Source organism: Cnephaeus nilssonii (assembly GCF_951640355.1).
Source record: "Cnephaeus nilssonii genome assembly, chromosome: 3".
Classification (NCBI taxonomy): Eukaryota; Metazoa; Chordata; class Mammalia; order Chiroptera; family Vespertilionidae; genus Cnephaeus; species Cnephaeus nilssonii.
Genome location: NC_137074.1, coordinates 96,075,845 through 96,099,775, shown reverse-complemented (window position 1 = coordinate 96,099,775; position 23,931 = coordinate 96,075,845). Strand labels below are relative to the sequence as shown.

At 38.0% G+C, this 23,931-nt stretch overlaps 1 protein-coding gene across 1 annotated transcript in view; it reads right to left on the bottom strand.

Annotated features, from left to right (window-relative positions):
- The window catches only part of ROBO1 (roundabout guidance receptor 1), a 1,264,035-nt gene that overhangs the window by 341,548 nt on the left and 898,556 nt on the right, over positions 1–23,931 (bottom strand). The window contains exon 4 of the mRNA XM_079766678.1: positions 17,892–18,218. Within this exon, the coding sequence (XP_079622804.1) occupies positions 17,892–18,218 (327 nt within the window). The remainder of the gene's footprint in view (positions 1–17,891; positions 18,219–23,931) is intronic.

Here is a 23,931-nt window from a genome sequence, read left to right as displayed (position 1 = left end):
AAAAAAAAAAGTAGTAACCAATGTTAAAGATTACGCCCTTCTAGTGTCTAAATTTTATGTCTTACATCAATCAAAAGCAGAAAAAAATGTGCTAGAATATTCAAATACTTAAAATTTTAAACATTTAAATGTTTATCTTATATTTATATTAAATATTTATATTTTAAAATATTCATATTAAAACTTTACAGGAAAATTTTACATTCTATTAATTTTTACATTTAACATTGTAAGAGAAAAATATGAATTCTAATTTTTGAAAGGATTCTCTGTGGTCATGTACTTGATTTGTGCTCAAGCAAACTATGTTAGATTATTAAAACAAACACTGGGATATAATTTTACACTACACATTTAAGTATAATTGTTAATGAAAAGTTTGTTCCATTAGGTTATCTAACAATTTAGAGGAAAACATGATGCTTATTTCTACTGATGTATATCCGTATCCGTACATATTTGAATATCCATGCAAAGTATTTGCTTTTTAGCATAAATTCTAAAATTTGATTTAATTTTATTAGAGCTGCTTATAGAGAAAAATTATCTGTTCCTAACAGGAAGAGAATAATGAAGCATAAAGGACACCAGGCAGGAAATTATCAATATTTTGTGCAGTATCTCTTTTCAACTGGAAAAACAAACTGCCAAGTTGTGAAATAGCATCTTCTAATATAAAGAAAAACACTTTTTTTCCCCATTGCTGTTGATTGGAGGGGATCACTTTTACTAACAGATTCAATAATAACCTCAGTGACTTATTCTAGCTACTACAAGTTATACAACAGTGTTTAGAATTAAGTGGGAAATACAGACAAGTAAACTAATTACAATACAGGAATTATATACTACTAGAGGCCCAGTGCACAAATTCGTGCACCAGTGTGGTCCCTTGGCCTGGCCCAATCAAAACTGGCTCTACGACATCCCCCGAGGGGTCCCAGATTGCAAGAGGGCAAAGCCAAGCCGAGGGACCCCACTGGTGCACTATCAGGGCCAGGGAGACGTGGGAGGTTGGCCAACCAGGGAGGGACCGCAGTAGGGCTCCAGGGCATGTCCGGGCCAGACCCCAGCAGCAAGCTAACCTACTGGTCAATTGTTTGCCCCCTGGTGGTCAGTCCATGTCATAAAAGTGGTCAAGCGGCCTTAGCATATTATTAGCATATCACACTTTGATTGGTTGAACAGCTGACCGGTCGACCGGACACTTAGCAAATTAGGTTTTATTATATAGGACTAGAGGCCGGATGCACAAAATTCATGCAAGGGGCTCAACCCCCGCCCACCATAGCAGCCGCCTCTGCCTCGGCCCCTGCAGCCGCAGCTTCATCCAGAAGATTGTCTGGAAGGACGTCTGGTCTAATTAGCATATTATGCTTTTATTATTATAGATGATGAATATAGGGTGGTGTGAGCAAGATTAACCTTGACTTGTGACAGGGCTAGGAGAGAAAGGTATAGAAAAGGAGGCTTGGCAGAAATAATGACTCCATTGAGCTCTGAAATAATACTTAAACAGTTTTCCAGCTCAATAGGTTAGGGGTACAGGGGTTGGAGAGCATGAGTTCCAGGTGAGAATGCCAGACTCACACAGATTCTTACAAGTCATTTTAAAGAGTTTAGAGTATAGGAGCAATTGAAAATCTCTGAGTGAGCAATCAAAGAGACACCACATTTTTACTTGTAAAAAAAGTATTACAATTACCTAAGTAAGAAATAATGGTGATACTAATGAGAAGAATAGCAAGGAGGATGGAGATAAGTGAAAAATTCTAAAGCTATTTAGGAAAAAAAACATCAGCAAGACCTGATGATCAACTAGTGTGAAGAGATGAAAAGAGAGCAGCCAAGTGTCAATCTCAGATTCCTGGTCTGCAGGGCTAGATGGACAGTAGTATCATTCTCCTCGTTAGGAAATAATAGAGGAAAGGCAGGGATGGAAAAGAAAGATAAGTCTCATTGTGGACATTTGAGCTGGAAGTCTTACACTCGGAGCCCAGCTTAGAGGTCTAGCCTAGAGATAAGAGAACAGGGAGCAATGAGGACAACACTGGTAACTGAATACAGCCAGGTAGGCAGACCACAGAGCAAATAGAGAACAAACTCTCCAGGAACGTGAACATCTCAGCTACTGCCAAGAAATACTCTGCAGATAAATAAGAAGAAAATCAATAGCATATATGTGGTAGACCTTGCTACGTGTCTATGAAATATCCATTCTCTGTTCTTTTCAAGAAAATACCAATTTTTGTTTGGAGAAGAAGAGCACATTTGAAACACAGAGTGGCCATGTAACATAGTTCTAGCCAGTGAGTTATAATAGAACTAGAAGCCCAGTGCACGAAATTCGTACACGGCGGGGGGTTGTCCCTCAGCCCAGCCTGTACCCTCTCCAATCTGGGACTCCTGGAGGGATGTCCGATTGCCCGTTTAGGCCCGATCCTGGTGGGATAGGGCTTAAACGGGCAGTCGGACATCCCTCTCACAATCCAGGACTGCTGGCTCCCAACTGCTTGCCTGCCTGCCTTCCTGATTGCCCCTAACTGCTTCTGCCTGCCAGCCTGATCACCCCCTAACCACTCCGCTGCCAGCCTGGTTAATGCTTAACTGCTCCCCTGCCAGCCTGTTTGCCCCCAACTTCCCTCCTCTGCCAGCCTGATCACCCCTAACTGCCCTCTCCTGCAGGGTTGATCACCTCCAACTGTCCTCCCTTGCAAGCCTGGTCCCTCTCAACTGCCCTCCCTTGCAGGCCGGGTCCCTCCCAACTGCCCTCTCCTGCTGGCCATCTTGTGGTGGCCATCTTGTGTCCACATGGGGGCAGGATCTTTGACCACATGGGGGCAGCTATATTGTGTGGTGCAGTGATGATCAATCTGCATATTACTCTTTTATTAGATAGAATAGAGGCCTGGTACAGGGGTGGGGGCCAGCTGGTTTGCCCTGAAGGGTGTCCCGGATCAGGGTGGGGTTCCCTTGGGGTGTGGGGCGGCCTGAGCGAGGGGCCTGTGGTGGTTTGCAGGCCGGCCACGCCCCCTGGCAACCCAAGCGGAGGCCCTGGTATCTGGAATTTATTTTCCTTCTACAATTGAAACTTTGTAGCCTGGAGCAGAGCCAAGCCTGCTGCTCCCTCTGGGGCGGCAGCCATTTCTGTGGCAGTTAATTCACCTTCTACAATTGAAACTTTGTAGCCTTAAGCGGGTGAGCCCGGCCAGGGTATGGGGAAAGCTTTGCTTCCCCTGTTGCCGCCGGCAACCCTGGCCTGCTCTCTCAAGCTCCATTCTGCCGCCATTTGTTTTTATCATAAAAGATAGCTATGTACTGATATATGAAGAATATTTTTCATTTCACAAATATTTAAATGGATTTTAAATCCACTTTTATATGAGAAGCTGACTGGCTCTGGAAATAGAAATGTAACCCTATATGGCATTAGTTTGCGAGCTTTCATCTTATGAAATGAAGAGCTATTCTTTGGGACCTTGTAAATTGAAGGAGTAAACCTAAAACTATGCCTTGCACAGTAAATGGCATATGGTACACCAGCTACCACTTACAGAGTGCTTTGTTGGCCAGGCAGAGTTCTAAGCACGATATATATATATATATATATATATATATATATATATATATATATATATATATATATATATATATATATATATTGTTGTTAACAAAATTTGTTTTAACTTAATGAGTGACAAATTGTAACTATGAAGAGTTTCTACAATGTATTCCACAGCAATGGTACTGGTTTAAGAGAACCCATTATATTAAAACAACCCAAAATTCTTCTTGGTGTAGGTCATAAAAATGTATTGTTTTTCACCTGGGATTGATGATTAAAGTTTTGGGGGAGGCTTAAGAATTATAACCAACTAAGTCCAGAAAAAAATTCTCATGGAAGAATATACAGAAACCTAAATGGTAATTACTTTTTAACAAGAGAAAAGAAGGAAAGAGAAAGGAAAATTTTTAAGAAATTGACTTCATTGCCTGACCACAGAACTGAGGTTCTTCAAGTTTTCAGTTTTGGTGACTTAGGCAAAAGATGAGAACAGCAGAAGGAAAGACAACTGTCAGTATGTCCTCTATCCACCAGCCATAAAAATATTTATCCACTCCTGTGGAATTCTGGCTCATTGCTACTTTCTTTCCTGACGTCATTCCCAAAGGAAAACACCTTATAATCATTTTTTTCCAAGAATTACCTATAGCAAGATTGAACAAGGTTGCAACCTATCCTACATTTCCATTGTAGAACAAAGAAAAATCACCTGGGTTCGCTCTGACAAGAGCTGAGTTATAATATCAAAATGTTCTCAATGTCCTTCTACCTACGTCAAGCACAGACTGGAAACCCATTTTCTGATAACTGACTGTGATAAGAATCTGATCAAAGGTAATTGAATGTGACTCAATCTGGAAAAAGTACAGTATTAGCCAGTAAAGAGATATAGGGAGATAGAGAGATTGAGACAGAATCTAACTCCTTTGGAGGGGGAGCATCCTTTCCCATGTTCTTTTTTAACTTTCTGGCTCTTATTCTAAGTTTTACTCCATGATTTAATGAATAAGATTTAAAATGTCTCCATTCAGGCACACTAAATAACTTGGCCATGAACTTTTATTTCTCCTGACAAGTGTAAAATGTCATACTCGCTATTAAAACTTCAATTTAAACCTTAGGTTAAATACGACACAACCTAAGATGCTACTAAAGCTACAATTTCTACCTCAGATACTAAGAGACTGAAGTTAGAAACTGTTTTATTATATTCAGAACCTAAAATTAGACATCAGGTGTACATTATTAAAAATTAGGCCCACTCTATGATCTTCAAACATGAGCTGCTATATTTTTAAAGAAAGCCTTTTCTCTTTGCACTTAGCATGTAAAATGAAATACTTATGCTGTAGCATAAGGTTGAAGTAAATTAAAGTTATAACTGTGCTAACATATGCTGATGCCTATAAAGGATATTGATGGTGGAGGCTGGATAATCTTTTGCTCTGAAGCTCTTAATGCAACAAATGATCTTCAGATAATTTAAACTAAAAGTCAGCGGAAGAGATCAAATGACTTCCAAATGACCCTTCTTCTTTTTATTAATAAAACCTAGTTTTTCTATAGTTTCCATTGTAGAAAATGTAAAGTATAAGAATTTAGCATTTCACTTTTGGATTAGGTTAAGCAACTACAGCCTTCCACGAATTAATTTAAAACACCCAAGATGACTTCATGCTTTACTTTCCTTGATAAACCCTGGTGTGGATATTAACAAAGGTCTGAGTACACTATTCTCTGTTTAGCATCCCACTAGTGGCAAACATTCCTCTGTAGGAAACATTTTCTTCTTCCTTTTCCATCCAGGCGAATGTATTTCCCTACTCTTTGAAACTTCATCCCTACCATAAAAGCACACACATAACCCCACCCTACACATACACTCAGCGCCCCCAACCCCCCATTCTCTCTCTGTCCCTTCTGTGCTTTTCTTTCTGTGGGTTGCTCTATCTCCATTTCTGCCCCTGATTTTTGTCTCTCCAGTCTCTTTCTCTCTCCATTCCCTCCTGCCCCCAAACCCAGGACAATTCACTTAAAATCATGTTTTATCTGCTTCTCTTAAAAAAACGAAACACCACATTGGGCTCACATTCCAAAATGTATGTTTGGTTCTAAAGGCATGAGCAGGAATCTGTGACCAGCCGTTTAGAACACTGTACACCTGTGCGTCTCAAACTTTAATTTGCCTATGAGTCACACTGGAATACTGTTAAACACGGGTTTTGATTCAGTTGGTCTGAAGTGGAACCCAACATTCAGCATCTCTAATTTGCTTCCAAGTGATTCCAATGCTGCTGGTGCAGGGTCCATATTTTGAATAGGAGCCTCCATTTGCTGCCTGTGGTCGACCCAGTCCTCCCCACAGCTGAGTCTGTCTCCCCCACAGCGCTAGATACAACTTTACAGTTTCCATGAATACAGCAAGGATTTCTTCTCTTGCTTATCCCCATCTTGTCTAGTTATTGCAGCATCTAGATTTCCAGTCGTTGTATCTTATTTTAACTAAGCTTTCATCAAAAAATTCATTTAGTCAACTACAGACCAAAACCAAGACTATAATGAGAAACTGAAAACACACATGCTGTAATTTCCCTTTATTTCTAGTTAAATTTACTTCATTAAATATAAATCCACTAGCTGACAACAGCTTTAGGTATACAGATTACTGACAAAAGTACAAGAACGCAAATAATTCTGCTTTACTTAATACTTACTTTGTGTAATGTTTACCCCTAACCAGAAAGAAAGAAAGTAAAGATGAATAAGTCCTGTTTTGCATATGTAAAATTTATCTAGGGAACTTCAGAAAACCACTTTGTTTCCATATCAGTCAGGGAGTTTAAACCCCTTATTTTCCTAGTAGCTAGTCATTAGGCTCATAAACACAGGTTGGTGTTTCCCAGAGGGGAGGGAGGTCACTACACTTACAGAGCTAGTTCTACACTTACCAGAACCTAAAAGAAACTCACTTGGGTTTTTATGAGCTTACTACCAGAACTAAGATACATTTCCCGAGTAAGATTATCCTCAGAAGAGAAACTTAAATATCACAGAACCTGGGTGGGCGGGTGGGTGACACACTCCTGGGAAACAGTACCTGATGACTACATTCTAAGTCCTGTGCTTTCAAATGTGTGTCTGAGATCACATGAACTGATTTTACCAAGGGGTTGAATGGGAAATGAGGGAAAAGGGTAGATTAGACTGTTCCTTGAAGTGGCATTATGATGTTCATCACACATGAAATAAAAGCCTCCCAAGTCACATTACTCATCCCATTTATGTGGGTCACACAGAATGGGACCATGATGGGCTGGAGTATTCTGAACTACTGTTAGCCATTCAAAGTTAAGATAACTTAATACAAACTCCAAATGCCACTTGCATGGTCATAGATTTGACCTTGACTTTACCATCTCTTACAAAATCTCAACTTCTATTGTCTCACCCTCCCAAATTAAGCCAATCTTCAAATCTAATCCTCGCTTTTTTCTTCATAATATTTACTAACACTTGCTTCACACTAGCACCATCCCATACTTGGAATACTGCCATAGCTTCTTAATTAGTTTTGTCCAATCTTTCTGCAACTCATTCTCTACTCACGCAGTATTCAAGTATCACATGAGTGACATTTTAAAATATAAATCAGATCATGGCATCTCCACCATTGCCTGAAACTTTCTGTAGCTCTCACTGCACTAAACTTTCAGTCCAACATCATTAACCTGGCTGTGGGCCTCTCAATGATCTAGCCCCCAACTATTTCTCTCGCTGTTTTCCTTACTCATGTTCACAATTTTTCATTTTCCAAAATATGCCCAAGTCTATTATTTTCTCAGGGACTTTTAGATGCACCGTTCTTTTGACTGAAATGCTTTTTCTTTTACTCTGCACCTTGGTAATGTCCACAAATATTTCAGCTCTGAACTTAACTCCGATCCATCCTGGCAATTGTCATAATTTTTAACCATAAAGTCACTGATTATTTTCTGTCATCACCCCTCTCCCCACTATACTTTAAGTTCCTTGAAGAAAGAAACTATTTCTTTTTTGTTTACCACTGAATAGCTAGAACTAAGCAGAAAGCCTAAAAGTTACTTATGAAAAACTACCAGATTTTTTGGATAAGCTATATCTTGGTATTCTTCATAATTTAATTGAATTTAATTTAATCTGGCATTCTAAAAACATTTTTAATGCACATATTGTGTAACAAAGAGACAGAAAATCATTTGTGCCCCCAAAACATTCAACAGCACTTTATTCTAACCTAACACCAAAATGTTGACAATGATATTTAATGACAGCCTAAGTTAATTTATATTGTATTAATTAAAATGAATTATACAATAAGTTTTTGGTATCTTTTATTAAACTTGTCACTGGAGAAAAAGTTTTAAAATAAATTCAAATGGTTCTCAAGTTATTCTGTGTATGTATAAAGACTTCTAGCATTTAATCATAAGTACATTAGAAAGATTAAAAGAAGCAGTGATATGATGATAAGATTTGAGAGATAACCAGATCCACCTTATTATTTTATTATTTTTTAAAGATAGTACTGTTGGTATGAGGAGAAACTGCCAAGAATTCTCCATAAATAACTAAACACTGAATTGATTCTCTGGAAGCCTCAAAGGACTTTATATCTAAGTATCTATGAGTGTTGAAATAATCACCTTAGTACTTGTCAGCATTTATGAACACCACCAACTTTCTGAGAAAAAAAGGAGTGGCTCATGAGACTGGTAATGGAATATGTAACCCTTAACCCCAAGTTCACTGAATGGAACCTGGACCAGGATGGTGTATCTAGTAATAGTCAACAGACAGAAACTATTTTGTAGCATCTATTCCAGATAACACATTTTTCCATTTAGTCTTTATGCCATAGCTAGGTGTTCCACACTTCCAATATGATTTTTTGGGGGGACGATATAGGAAGAAAAGAAAAAGAATATCAAAACGGTTTTCCCTAGAAAACATATAGAAATGTTAGGATATCTAGAAGCTACTCACCAAAATTTTAACAGCAGTAAATTTTAGGCAATGAGGTCACAAAACCATGCATGTATTTTAAAAGTGTTTTATAGTGAACATATATTAGTTCTATAATCAGAAGTAAACTAAAGTTTTTCAAAGTTATGTAAAAACATGCACGGATGGGGCCCCTCCGGGTGGCCTGCGGGGATTGGGCCGAAACCTGCAGTCCAACACCGCCTGCAGCTCCTACCTGCCTCTCCCACTCATCCCAGCCCCACTGCTCGAGCCCAATCAGTCCCAGTTGGGAGAGGCTCACACTGCCACAGCAGCGCTCACCAGCCTTGAGCCCTATAATTGGCACACTACTGAGGGAAGTGGCCTGTGGGATCAGGCTGAAAAGGGCTCTCTGACACCCCCCGAAGGGTCCCAGACTGCGAGAGGGCGCAGGCCAGGCCGAGGAACCCCAGCAGTGCAAGATTGTGCCGGGGAGGGAGCCCAGGAGGGCTCCAGGGCATGTCTGGCCCATCTTGCTCAGTCCCGATCGGCCAGAGCCCAGCAGCAAGCTAACCTATGGGTCGGAGCATCTGCCCCCTGGTGGTCAGTGCATGTCATAGCAATGGGTCAACTGGTTGACTATCTGCCCCCTGGTAATTGGTGTACATCATAGCGAGCGGTTGAGCAGCCTTAGCATATCATTAGCACATTACACTTTGATTGGTTGAACACCGACCAATCACTGGATGACCAGACACTTAGCATATTAGGGTTTTATTATATAGGATAATCTCTATAAGATTATTAATTATCTTTCTTAACCTGTGATTAGGAATAAAGAAAAGAAAGTGTGAAATGTGTCCCTGACTCTAAGATCTTTCTACAATTTGCTGAATATTAATATGTAACAGTTATGTAAAATGAAGAAAGAACTATAAAAGTTTGCCTAGTTAAGAAGTCAACCAAATCCCTGGCCAGGTGGCTCAGTTGGTTGGAGTGTCATCCCATACACCAAAAGGGTGTGAGTTCAATTTCCATCAGGGCACATGACTGGTATCCAGACTTGATCCTCTGCCAGGGTCCATAAGGAAGCAACCGATGGATGTTTCTCTCTCCCCTTTTCCTCTCTCTCTAAAGTCAATAAAAAATATTCTCAGGTGAGTATTTAAAACAATTTTTTTAAAAAGGTCATATCTTGAGCCTATAATTTAATTGTTTAACTAAGAATAGTTTTAAGATAGGATATTTCCTGTTAGCTTTCATGAGTGAATAGCACAGTCTCTGACACAGCCATCTCCTCTAACATCCCCATTCAAATGGTCAGCAAACTTTGTCCTTTTCTGCCAAAATACCCACTGAAACTCAAACCTGCCCTTTATGCACATCATCACTGCCCTCTATCACATGGATTATGGAATATGGTTTTTTGCTTTTTATTTCATATTAAATATTCTTTAGAAGGACAGAACCAAAAAAAAAATTTTTAAGAATCTTTGTGTGATTTCAAAAGAAAATGATAGCTTTCTTCTTCTCTCTTGATGGGATATCCAATGGATGCTGCTCTGACTTTTCAACAAATACAAAATTCGCACCACATTTGCTTGAAGGCATAATGTAACTGAAATCTGGTGTTTGGATGCCACAAGTGGTCTGATGGACTTATTACTCACATCATTGTGTTATTCTTGTAAGCAGGCAGCAACAAAAGAATATATTCTGATCAACAGTAAAAAAAACAAGGTTTTAGTAAATATACTTGTCACGAAACTTAGCAATATTGATTCTTCACGCAAGTGAATCTAATCTAATAAAAGGGTAATATGCAAATTAACCATCACTCTGTCACAAAGATGGCGGCGCCCAGTCCTCTCAGCCCCGCCGGAGTCCCCCAGTCCCGAGGGGTGGCCGGTGAGAGCGGGCAGCGTGAGCAGCCTGGCAGAATGCTTGCTTCGTCGCCGTGGTGATGAGGCAAGCGTTCTACCCTGGCTTTGGAGGGCCTCTGGGCAGCAGGAACGGAGCGAGCGGCGGGGGGGGGGGGGGGGGGGGGGGGGGAGGGACAGGGATGCTTGCGTCATTGCTCCAGCTACAAGGCAAGCATTCCATGCCCGGCCGCGGATGGGCCTCTGGCCAGGCCGGGGCGCAGATGGGCCTCTGGGCAGCAAAGAGCCTCTGGGCAGTGGGCGCAGAGCGGCCAGGCCCTGCAGAGAGCTACTGGCGCACGGATTCGTGCTCAGGGCTACTAGTAAATATATAAATTTCAAAAAAATTGACTGTTATCCCAACTGCAAAAAGTTTTATTTTTATTTGTTTTTAAACAAAAATTATTTAAATCAATACTATTTGCATATCCTGTGTTAGCAATGAGGATCCAAGGTAAATTTCTCATACCACTGATTTCAATTCAAGATGGAATTTAAGATACTCAACACATGCTTTACTTAGCCAGAAATTAATTTAAGAAAATTTAATTACTGAATCATTTTATTTAAATGTTAGTATAGTAACACAAATAACTTCAAATTGATAATGAACTGACTCTATTTTTGAAGTCAGAAGCATCTGATCGCATCTGTATAAGTAATCCACGTATCTGAACATACTGGAGCTAAAGAAGAAAAAGTAGTGAAAACAACAGCATCAACAATTAGATTTATGATTTATAATTATGTGCCAGTCCCTCTGCTATGCACTTCATATACATTATTTCAATCATGAACTAATTTTGGAACAAAGAATAAGTGCATTTTAGAATATAAATGTACATTAAAATAAAAAGACTTTTTAAAATCATAAAATTACATGAACCTTTAAATTTTTTCCTTTAAATATGAAAACAAAAATAAGATATATAAAAATGTTTTAGAATCTGGTTAATGCACTTGAAATAACAAGTGTTTTAAAAAGATAAAACAAATTAAATAGAGGAAGCAAGGAATATTTTAGAGATGAAATATAAAACGTTCAATTTCAAAGATAAAACATCTATCAGAGAACAACGTGTGTGTGTGTGAACACACATGTACATACATATGCAATCAATTAATATTTCATAATATAATGGCATATTCTATTTCCACCTGCTTATCTGAACCATTTTCCTCTATAAATAATCCTTCCCTCCATCTCCCATGGTCCAGATTTTGAAAAGATATTCTATTGTACCTAGAAACATACATGACTACTTAGCACACATGGTCACTTAACTTTCTCATTTCACCCAAATGAGAAAAAATGTATAATTCAAATTTGAAATCACTTTGAGGAACATCATATATTAATAACAACAAAAGATCATAATGTATTGAAATCTTTATGTATTCAAAATGTATTCAAAATACAAACATTCATCTCAAAGTAATTATTATTATAAAGCACGCCAGTTAATAAAATGTGAGCTAACTTAACCTTTGATTAATTGGGAAATTTTTTTTTTCAAGAAAGACAGTTCTTCTGTGATTTTGCTGCTAAGACAGCCAGCAGATGTTTGCCTCGCCTAAAGAGAATTTATCTTCCTCAGGAGACAACAGCTTAAACGGGAAACAAATAGCCATATGCTGACTGTGCACTGCTTAGCAGATGACGTAGAGAGCCATATTCCACAGTGGAAAGCATAAGGGTTAAGGTTCAAATTAATTTTTCTTAAAATTCAATTCAATTACCCAAGATCATATTACTTATTAAATATAAGTTGTGTCAAAGAACGGTGCCTGGCATAAAATGGAGTTCTAAATTTTATAATCAGTAATGTTGAGTATGGGAGAATAGATCCATAAATGATTTCCTTTTAGTAGACTCTCAAATAGACCTAATACAAAACAAACATAAAAATTTACTTGCAAGGCCATGGTAAAAGCTGGATTTGAAACTCAAATAGTGAGTTTTCATAAATCTTAGTTACAGCAATATTTTCTAAATGTTCCAATTCAATGTCCCCACCAAGATATATCATTCTTGGTTTAGACAGATAAATATTAGAAAATAAATTTTAAAAATGTATCTGTAAATAGGAATTATTTTCCTTTACAGATATAAACTTTAAAAAATTTCAGGTAGAAACTTTAGGTTAATAACTACTATATTTCTTAGCATTCTAGTTTTTAGACTTTATAATTTGGTGAATTCATTTAACTGCATCAAAACTGAGTTTTCAAGAACAAGGACTACAGCTTTTACCACCTGGCAAGGATCCGCACCAAAAGGTTGGCCAGTGCCTTACATACAGTGTCTAACCTGGTTATAATTGAGATTCAAATAAAAATTAAAAATCCTAATAATGAACAATAAATACAATTCTTTTGGTGCATTATTTAAATTTAAGTAAATATTAACATAATATATAAGAATATTATAATGTCTATATAGAAACAAAGGTAGTAAATGATATTCATATCATTTTTTTCAATGTTTGAGAGATTGACAATTGTTAGGAACCAGGAAATCCAGCTGTTGTTACAGCTGTAAAACTTGGTTTAAAGGCAAATAAAACACAGATACATGTTTTTAAAAGAATTACCTATTATTGTACTGTAAAAGTTGCCTCAAGACACTTTTGTTAATGCTATTATTTTGGGCTACAGCTTCACTAAGAAATTTGATGCAATCTTTGTCTTCCTGTGTCTGAGCCTTTGGGAAAAATAAGGATAGTTCTCATTGAACTTCTGATGCCTAGGCTAAGGAAATTTTTTAAAAAGTGATAACATTTTCCAGGAAAAAAAATTTTTAAATATAACAAACTTTATAGATTTAACCTACATTAAATATGACCCATGTTTCTTTGCCCCCTCCCCCAACACATTGGTTAGTTATGTAACATACGAAATCTTCTGATTTGAGGACGCAAACACATTTAAAAATTGTGAATGAACAGCAACCACTGCCTAAAATAAATAACTGAAGCACATATGAATTCAATTACTACATATCTATTTGTATTATGTTGAAGCATGAATTTACTAAATAATAGTTTCTAAATTTTTTAAATACACAAAACACATTTTAACTCAAAGGATTTATTTTATTCCACATAGCTATCTATGTCCAAATAATTAATGTATCCAAAAAAAAACTTGCCTTTAATTATTACAATTACAACAGTATAAATCTATTAAAAATAAACACTATTCAGTTTTTTCAAGAGTTTAAATAATTATTATCACTAATAAGGATCCTTATTATTAAACTATCCTTATTAATATCAAGCTATATTTGATAAATATACAATTTCTCCCTTTTCATGTATAAGAATTACTGCTGAATATGATCTTAAAGTATTTTTTAAATTTATCTTTATTGTTGCAAGTATTATACATCTTCCCTTCCCCCTCACTCAATTTATTCAGTAAATTATAATATTCTTTTTTCTCTGGAGCTTGAAAACCGTTTGGAGGCATAATGAGGTACATCATACTAAAATATGTGAATTATGCCGTATTAAGAAACTACATATTGAGGAGGGACCAAGATGACAGCGTAGGTAAATGCCTGTACTCACTGCCTCCCACAACCACATCAAAATTATAACTAGAATGCAGAACAACCATCATTCAGAACTGCCTGAAATCTGGCTGAATGGAAGTCCTATAACTAGAGAAGTAAAGAAGAAAGTACACTGAGACTGGTAGGAGGGGCAGAGGCAAAGAACCGCTGGCCCAGCACCCATGGGTGCAGAGTTCTTTTAATTGGGAGGAAGATCATCTCTGCAGAGGCCGCCCATGAGGAGCCCCGCACCAGACCCACAGCCCAGGGCTCCAGAGCTTGGAAGAGAAGTCCCAATAACTTCAGGCTGTAAAAGCCAACGGGGATTGTGGCTGAGGGACACAGAGGCTGATGGAGTCCCAGTTGTTTTTCTTAAGAGGCTGCACACGAACTTACAGTCTTGCTTCTTCTGAGCTCCAGTGCCAGGTGGTGGCTTTGGGGATTCCAGGAACATGTGAGGAGGAACTGGATTGTCTGGCATCAGGGCAAGAACTCGGAGGCAGCTTTCTCACAGACAGAGGTACTCACAAGGGCCATTATACTTGTGCTGGGACCTCCCCCCATTGCAGAGCTAACTGGCAGCCATATCTGAATTTCCATCAGCATTGCCCACATGTTCACTCCACCCTGGTGATTCTCTGAGACCCCTCCCCATCCAAACTGCATCCCCATATGAAAATCTGCTTTTCCATATGAATGGCCGAATGGCCTGTCCTGGCTCAGGCTCCAGACTTTGCTAAAAATCTCTTAAACAAGCAGCAGGTAGAGTCAGCATGCCCCGAACCTATCCAAAAATGGCCCAAGCCTCAGCACTAGCACCAGCCTGCCTTGCTTCACAGCTGGGCTTTGCCTGTATACTTCCTAGCCCAGTATAAGTAGCAGCCATCTACAGATCTCTCTTTAGCTCCTGCCAGGTGGCCCCAAGCAGTTGCTGACTTTGCACCTCCTAGGAGGCCCTAGAGCCAGTGCACTTGGTAGACAGCCTCAGAACATACCAGATAACAACTCTACGTATCCACAAATGACACACGCAAGGGGCAGACTATGTGAGCACCAAAGCTCCACTGAAACAAGTCCAGCTCCATAGGGGTGTCTCCAGCACAGTAGTTCTTCCATTGTAGACACAGCTGGTCCTCAAAGCCAACTGGCCTGGAGGTCAAGTCCTCCCAGTGACACCAACAGGGAGTGGCAAGAAATACTCAAAGTGATGAACAGCAAGGACCTACAACCAAGATTACTCTACCCAGCAGAGCTATCATTTATAACTGAAGGTCAGATAAAGAGCTTCACAGATAAGAAAAAGCTAAAGGAGTTCATCACCACCAAACCAGTACTACATGAAATGTTGAAGGGCACTGTTTAAGAAAAGGGAGAGGAAGAGGAAGGAGGAGGAGGAGGAGGAGGAAGAGCAGGAGGAGGAGGAGAACATGAACAATAAAATGGCAATAAATACCTATCAACAATTGAATCTAAAAATCAAAATAAACGAACAAGAAACCTAATGAACAAAATAAACCAATGAATAAAATAAAATCAGAGGCATGGAAACATGGAACAGACTGACGAGTCTCAGATGGAAGGGTAATGGGTTGGTGGGAAGAGATTAACCTAAGATGTTATATGCATCTATGGACACAGACAATAGGTGGTGAAGGCCTGGGGTGGGGCAGAATCCGATAGAGGGGGAAAATGGGGTGGGGAGGGAGGAAATGGGGAGGACATTTATAATACTCTCAAAAAAAAAACACGATTTTTTTAAAAAAAGAAACTACCGTACGTATTTATATATTTTACAGGTAAAAGTTACATAATGATCTTTTGTCTGCTTTCAGTTCCATGATATTATATTTGATGACTAAGATAAGAAGAGTTTTCTCCATAATTAATTCTCAAGGTAATAGAATGTCTAGTTTAGCAATAGAAGTTAACTGGAAACTTAGTGGGTTTTTTTTAAAATATCGATACAAAAGCCAGATTAGAGGAAAATCAGTGCATTAGGCTATCTTGATCATCTGAGATAAAACTAGAGGTATTTTAAAAAGGAAGACTTGGGGGTGAGCACTTAGACCTTCTATTAAAGTTTATAGCCTTCCTTTTTTTTTTTTTTTTTTTAATTCTGACAACCATAAGTATACAAGTAGAATAGGAACTTACACAGAAACAGGAGATGACCTAGAATATTTCTTTTGGTACAGGCTTCATTTATAAGGAATTATAATTCAAAGAATAAATAATCACTGTTTTTCCCTCCTGATCTCCTGTTTCTTACCTTCCAAATACACGAGTTGGCCTAGGTTATGCACATTTTTTCTTGATTCTTTAAATGTATTCTCAAATGTTAACTTAAATGTATTTCTACAGGAAATAATTAGCCTTAAATATAAATGTGTCAAGAGTTTAAAAGATGCTCATTTGAAAGATGATTTTATCAAAACATAGTACTTTTGTAAGTTGCACCTTTAAACTTCTATTGCTGGCTCTAAATTTAAAGTTGGGTTTAAAAAAAAACATAAAAAGCAATAGCTTTCTGTTGTAATTATAGACTTTATTCATTTCACTGATTTAGTTCTATAAGCTAAACTGAGAATCGAGGCAATATGAGAAAGTATAATTTCATCACCAATTAACTGTGAATAGAGAAATATAAACCTGGGTTTTAAGTAAATGTTTTTAAAAATGTGAATGGCTAGTTCTGACATAGCTTTGAATTTACTTTAAATTTTTTATCTCTAAATTTTATGCTCAGATCGGACATCTTTGGCATTGTCTCAATTTAAGTACTACTTAGTTTTGTGAGTGTGATCAAATCATCTAAATTTCCAGGGGCTGATTCCACGTTAATAATATGATTGAGTTAAAATAATCTGTCTCTAAATTCCTTTCTATGTCTATAATTGTATAGTTATCTGACTTTATATATTCAAATTCTAGTTGAATGCTGGAGACAATGTTGGATATTATGAAAACTGATTATGTAATTAAAATCTTGAATGCAAATTATAAGAAGACATCAATCATCATTTACATATATACATAGTTATGTATAGTTTCCCATATAATTATATATAAGCTTCAAATAAATTAGATCTAAATTTCATTTGTCTTTCTAATCCATGTAAATTCTCAATTTCTGCCATATATACACAGTGGCATTCTTTCAAAGGAACGAAACTTTCTGGCTACCGCTTAAATGTTTATTGAAAATAAAAGAAGCCCAATTCTTATCCAAATATAATACATATCTAGACTCTAGAAGTAAATATTGAATCAGCAGTCAACAAATTCTTCTTACGGTAATTTCAGATGAGCTGCCTTTGGTATTTGTATAAAGAAACTGAACTACTGAGGTTTACATGCACTCCCAGGTTGCACTACAGTAGCCTAGATAATAAAATATGAGGCATATACATCTCTGGATATAGCTTACCAAAAAGTATAATTGAATTCTAAGAATTAGAAATTGTTTAAAATCATATTTTACAATACCAGTTAAAAGCATTTCTCTTAATGAAAAATATCCCACACTATTCTTTAAAAAAAAACACACTTATATTCAATATATTTAAAATTAACAATGGAGGGAGATGAATCAATTTCAGTGCAAATGGTCAACAGAAAACAGCTCCAAATAAAAAAAAAGTAAAATATTTCACCAAATGTGTATAAATCCAAATTAAGTTTGAATAACAGCTAGAATGAGAAATACTATAGTAAATTCAGATAAAGAGTGGATTGTATTCATATGCAAAGCTAGAGATTTTCCTGCAGTAAAGCCTGTGACACAGGTTTGGTTTTTGTTATTGCCCTTATCACGGGAAATGATCCCGCTCTGCCATCCCCCCAAGAAACACAGAAAGCCCCTTTTACTTACTAGCTACCTCCAGCGATGCATTGTGGCTCACAGCCTCGCCGAGGTAATTCCTCGCTACACAGACGTAGACCCCTTCATCTGGCCTACTTTTTCGTCCATGGACAATTCGTAAGAAAAATAAAGATCCACTTGGCAACAACATGCGGTGTGAGCGAGGGTCATCTTTGTCTGTCTCCACTCTCTCCCCGCCTTTGTACCATTCAATAGTCGGTGTGGGGCGGCCCTCAGCTTTACAGTTCAAAGTTGCGGGTTCTCCTTTTGAGACAATTAGGTCTGAAGGGTGTTCAACAATGCGAGGTGGGAAATCTTCCTGACGAAGACGGGAGCCTGCAGAAGAAATGACAAAATAGCTTCATATTATCACTTGAAAACAATAAAGGTCTTATTACAGAAGACTAGGCATTAGCACTGTTGTTTAAGCACTGCGTACTATTAAGCCACTCGTCCTGCCCTCTTCACTAACTAATCCTTCTGGGGTCCACCGTGACACCTTGCAACTCCTGACTCTTTTAGACCCTCCACTTAGAAAGTGCTCTTGCTTAAACTTTGCCCGTACAAATACTGCCTGCTCTTCAAATCTCTTGTCCACAAATCCTCTCAGAACCCATCACCCTGTCTGTACCATTTATGTGCCTGCTTTTGCTGAGGAATGTGTTAGAGAATTGTTGAGTATTACAAAAATTGGCATGACTTCTTAGAATTTCCTTTTTAACTCACATCAATCAGCACTTAAACAAAACATACGCTATATACTAATGAGCATTTATATTCAAATATATGGTGAAAGTTTTTATAGAAACTTTTATATCTTTCTAAATAATACAAGTATATGCCGGTATATGTACTTTTTTCAGTTTTTATTAATAAGTCCATTGCTCTCCAATAACTATGTTGATATTTTAATAGACTTCAAAGATGAAATGTCAAATAATTGAGTTTAAATGATTAAATATAATATTAAATGCTACAGGATATTGGGTGAGGAGCTACATTCTAGATCCCATGCATTATTAAATGAAGTCCTGATAATATGTGCCATTTAAATATTTTGTGTCTATACCTTATTTTCCCAATGAGATTATAATCTCTAAAACAGGGATTAAGTTTCACATTTTTAATACTCCTACCTTATTGCTACCATAGATAGATTTAATGGGTTAATTTCTTAGAGATTTCTCAAATTTAAAAACCCAAATTAATTTAGTTGTGCTCCAAACCTATTATCATCTAATGTTCCAATCTCAATGGAAAATAAAGAAAAAGAAAAAAATTCTTCCTTGATACCTCCCTTCCTGTCACCTCATCCTCCCCCAAATTTCTCAAATCAATCTACTCATCTCCATCTCTCCAGTCAGCTACCATCCCAGATCAAGCTCCTATCAATCCCCACCAGGATTTAGGAAAGCTCTTAAATAGCTTTACTTCAATGTAGCCATGAAGGCTTTGAAATGTAAATACAATCCGGGTCCTCCACTATTTCAATGGCTCTTAAAATAAACCCATTGCTCTTAAGATAAAGTCCTTAACAAGACCAACAAGAGCCAGACTGTTCATTCCCCTATCTAGCTCTCCAGACTCTTCCTGTTCCATCCCCTTCTCTGCTTTCTTTGCCCCAATCTTCTGTTAGCTCCACAAATATTTTGAGCTTCTGCCTTCCACAGAGTCTGCCTGCCACAGGGTCTGAGCTTAAAATGATCTTTCCCTAGTTTATATCCACTTTCCTTTCAAACCCCTGGTCTCCCTGATCTTTACAACAATTCAAGGCTCCTTTTGTAAACCTAAATAACACTGCAGAGCTATCCTTGGTAAGAATGATCAGAATTACAGCTTTAAATACTATGTCTTTTGCATCTCACTCTGTAAGATCTGTGGGTCTGATTCTGCTCAATTGCTTCTTGTACACTTGGCAGAGTGCTGAGCATACTACAGATAATCAATAGGTGTGTGTTGAATGAATAAAAAATGAATGAAGTGCTGACAGGAAAAGACCTATTAGAATGGAATGTTCTTAAGCTTAATAACTGTGCATTTTATAAAGAGACTTAAAAGATTTTACTTTTTTAATTGTAACCAAAATGCATACTATTTAACTTTCACTAGACTATAAGTACTACATGGGCCTTATTTATATCTTTAATTTTTGACTACTGCAATTATCATTTTTATTAGTGAAATAAATGATAAAACTAAAAGATCTATCATTTGCTTATATCTACCAGGAATCAATATGGTAGAATTGATATATATATATACTAGAGGCCCAGTGCATGAAATTCGTGCACAGGGGGAGTCCCCCTCAGCCCAGGCTGCACCCTCTCCAATCCGGGACCCCTCAGAGGATGTCCGACTCACAATCCTGGACCGCTGGCTCCTAATCGCTTACCTGCCTGCCTGTCTGGTCGCCCCTAACTGCCCCCCCCTGCCAGCCTGATCGCCTCTCACTGCCTCTGCGTGCCAGCCTGGTCACCCCTTACTGCTCCCCCCCGCCGGCCTGGTTGCCCCCAACTGCACCCCTCTGCCGGCCTAGTCGCCCCATGCAGCCTGCTTGTTTAGTCGTTTGGTCCTCCCTCACTAACCCACCTGCCAGCCTGGTTGTAGGCAACCATCTTGTGAAGGTGTGAGGGTTAATTTGCATATTACCTCTTTATTATATAGGATGTCTAATAAACAAAAATGGACAAATAGCTTTAGCTTTGTGCATGATATACTGTATAAGTTCTTCAAATGAAATCAGGCTCTAAAAGTGGATAAAATAAATCAGCAACATGAGAAAAAATACAACTTAGAAAGTCATACTCTCTCAAAAAGGTTATATTCAAGTCAAATTAAATTCAAATTAGATTTTAAATTATTCAATTAGAAGTGCTATAAAACTTCAAAAAATAAAGCATTATAATAAAGTACTGGCTATTGCTTTGACTGTAATTATGAAAGGTGGATATTAATTAGTATTAACTGCTGAGGTAAGATATATTCAATTTAAGCAAATTTTATTTTTAGGGTTTTTGTTTGCTTGGTTTTTTCATCCTCACCAGAGGATATTTTTCCAAAGATTTTTAGAGAGCGTGGAAGGGAGGGGGAGAGACAGAGAGAGAAACATCCATGTGAGAGAGACACATCAATTGGTTGCCTCCCACACTAACCCAACCTGGAGCCAGAGATCAAGCCTGCAACCCCGGTACATGCGCTTGACTGGAATCCAACCCTAGACCCTTTAGTCCAAAGGCCAACGCTCTATCCATCAAGCCAAACTGGCAAGAACAGCAAATTTTATTTTCAATTCTGAAAGTCCAATTCAGATAGGAAATAAGGGTGCATAGGTTGCTATGAAAACACAAAGAAAGGACACTTAAGACTACCTGAGCAAGACAGAGAAGGCAAGGCATCCTGAAACATGAAACCCTTGTGTCAGCATCCTGAGACATGAAACTTGAGCCTCAGAAAAAGAATCAGGAAGAAAAGAAAGGAGATAATTTCATTCAAAGGCACAGCAACAAAAGAATATGGTACACTTGTTAACTCAGACCTGCAGGTAGGTTAGTATATGGCCTCAGTGTAAGGTTCATGTCAAAGATTAGAAAGCATGTGCCTGAAGAAGTAGCTAGAAGCAATAATGTAATGGGATTTGTACATCAAGCCAAAGTTCTGGAACCAACTGAAGGCAAATGAGGACATTTAAATATTTTAAGCAAGGGATCACATGCTCAAGTTTGATTTTAAAATGCTCGCTATTGGTAGTATGAAACTTGTACCTTAGCAGGATAAGCTAGGCAGGGATTAGTTAGGATACTTTTACACTCTTCAAGCAAATAAATTCCAAAACTTGGAATTGGATATTGACAGACAGAGGGGAAAATAACGGGAAGAATCTAGAGATATTTAGTCAGAACACCATCAGGATCTATTCAGTGGCAATGTGTGGGGAATGAAAATAAAAAATGCACAGGATGGAAAAGCAGGGGGCAGGCAGGGAGGTTTCAAGTTTCTGGTCTGAGCAATAGGTGAAGGGTAGTCCCAATGAGGGTAGAGAATGGAAAAGCGGGGCTTGGTAAGAAGAAGAACAAGTGATGATTTATTCAGTATGAGACATGAAGCATCTGAAGTACTTCTAGAATATTCAAATGGAGATGACAAGTTGCCAACAACTGAATATCCAAATTTGACCTCAGAAAAGTAATCTCAGCTGGAATTGTAGATGAGAATCAACCTAGAGACTGAAACCATGGGAGAGAATAAAACCATCTAGGGAGACTGTATAGAGGAAGTAACAGCCAATTATAGAACCTAGAGATCACCCGGACTCCACAAAGTGCAGGGGAGCTCATGTCTCAGTGCCTAACCTACAGTCACACAGAGCTGGACCACAGCCAGGACTTTTGGGAATTAACTCAGGCCCAAGTTTTCACCATGATTTTTATAAAGCAGCACTCAGTAGAAGAGTTTAAGCAATAAAGGCTCAATTCTATTCCAATAAAGGCTAAATTTTCCAAAATGCTCTTTGAAATATTCTTTCCTCAGATTGTTAATAGGTATTGCTCAAAAAAAGAATTGCAGTTATCAGAGTCTATATAGTCTAGCTAATACACATTATGATTAGCCAAAAGACAGGTATAATATATAGCATTTCTCAAACTAGGTTAGCCATTGAACTATTTTTATGTTTATAGGACATCCCCACTGACCCTTGCTTCTAAGGAACATACCTAAAAAAAAAATAAATAAATAAATACACCTTGTTACCATACAATAATCTGAAGAGAATGAATAGGGTTAGCAAAAAATGAATTGCTTGCTGGTAGAGCTAATAACTTTACAAATCATAACAACAAAAAAATAGAAATTTCACATTTCTCATAAGGTTTAACCTTCAGGAAAGAAACTTTCCAATTCCTGAGTGATATTTATGAGTGGCTAGTCAACCTCAATAATAAAAATTATAAATGGTAGTCATCATTGCTATGAAATCTATAATAATTTTTATTTATTATCAAGTCTAAGCAGGGAAAAATGAAATAAGAAAGCTAATATTAATTATCCATCATCTCCTTTAACACTATAACATCTTTATGGGGTAGGTGTTGTTATATCTGGTGTCCATATGGGGGAACTGAGACTCTCAGCCGTCATACAGCTGGAAGGTGGCAGTGCAGGTTTTAATCCTAGTGAAATTCAAAACCCGTGTTTTCTCCAACTATTCCATAAATACTGCTAGGATTAATATATTAAAATACATCAAGAACCATGCTTTGTCCATTCTTGTTTCAAACAATGGAAATGTTAAGTCTGATTACTTATTTTTTAAATATAGTAATAAAAACAACAGGAAGCAATCCTGATGGCAACTGCTGTTCTTTTCCCATGCATGCATAGAATATCTACCTGTAAATCAATTGATTTCATAGTCAATTAACTCAATAAAGACCTTCATGATAAATGAGGATATAAATTTTTCCATATACTGTGTCATCTTTTCTAAATACAATCTTGCATTTTTGAGTAAATCCTCTCTAATAAAATGGTAATATGCAAATTAACCATCACTCCGCTACATAAGCCACGCCCACCAGCCAAGCCACGCCCACCAGCCAATCAGGGCAAGTATGCAAATTAACCCCAATCCAAGATGGCTACAGCCACAGAGAGCAAGGTTTCCCAGGTAACAGAGGAAGCCAAGCTTTCCATAGCCGTTGCAGGCCTAAGCCTCCACTCAAGCTACAAAGTTTCAATTATAGAAGATAAACAAATTCAAACAAATGACGGCAGAATGGAGCTTGAGAGAGCAGGCCAGGGTTGCCAGCAGCAACAGGGGAAGCAAAGCTTTCCGCACACCCTGGCCGGGCTCACCCACTTAAGGCTACAAAGTTTCAATTGTAGAAGGTGAATTAACTGCCACAGAAATGGCTGCCGCCCCAGAAATGGCTGCTGCCCCAGGCTACAAAGTTTCAATTGTAAGAAGGAAAATAAATTCCAGATACCAAGGCCTCCCCTTGGGTTGCCAGGGGGCATGGCCGGCCTGCAAACCACCACAGGCCCCTCGCTC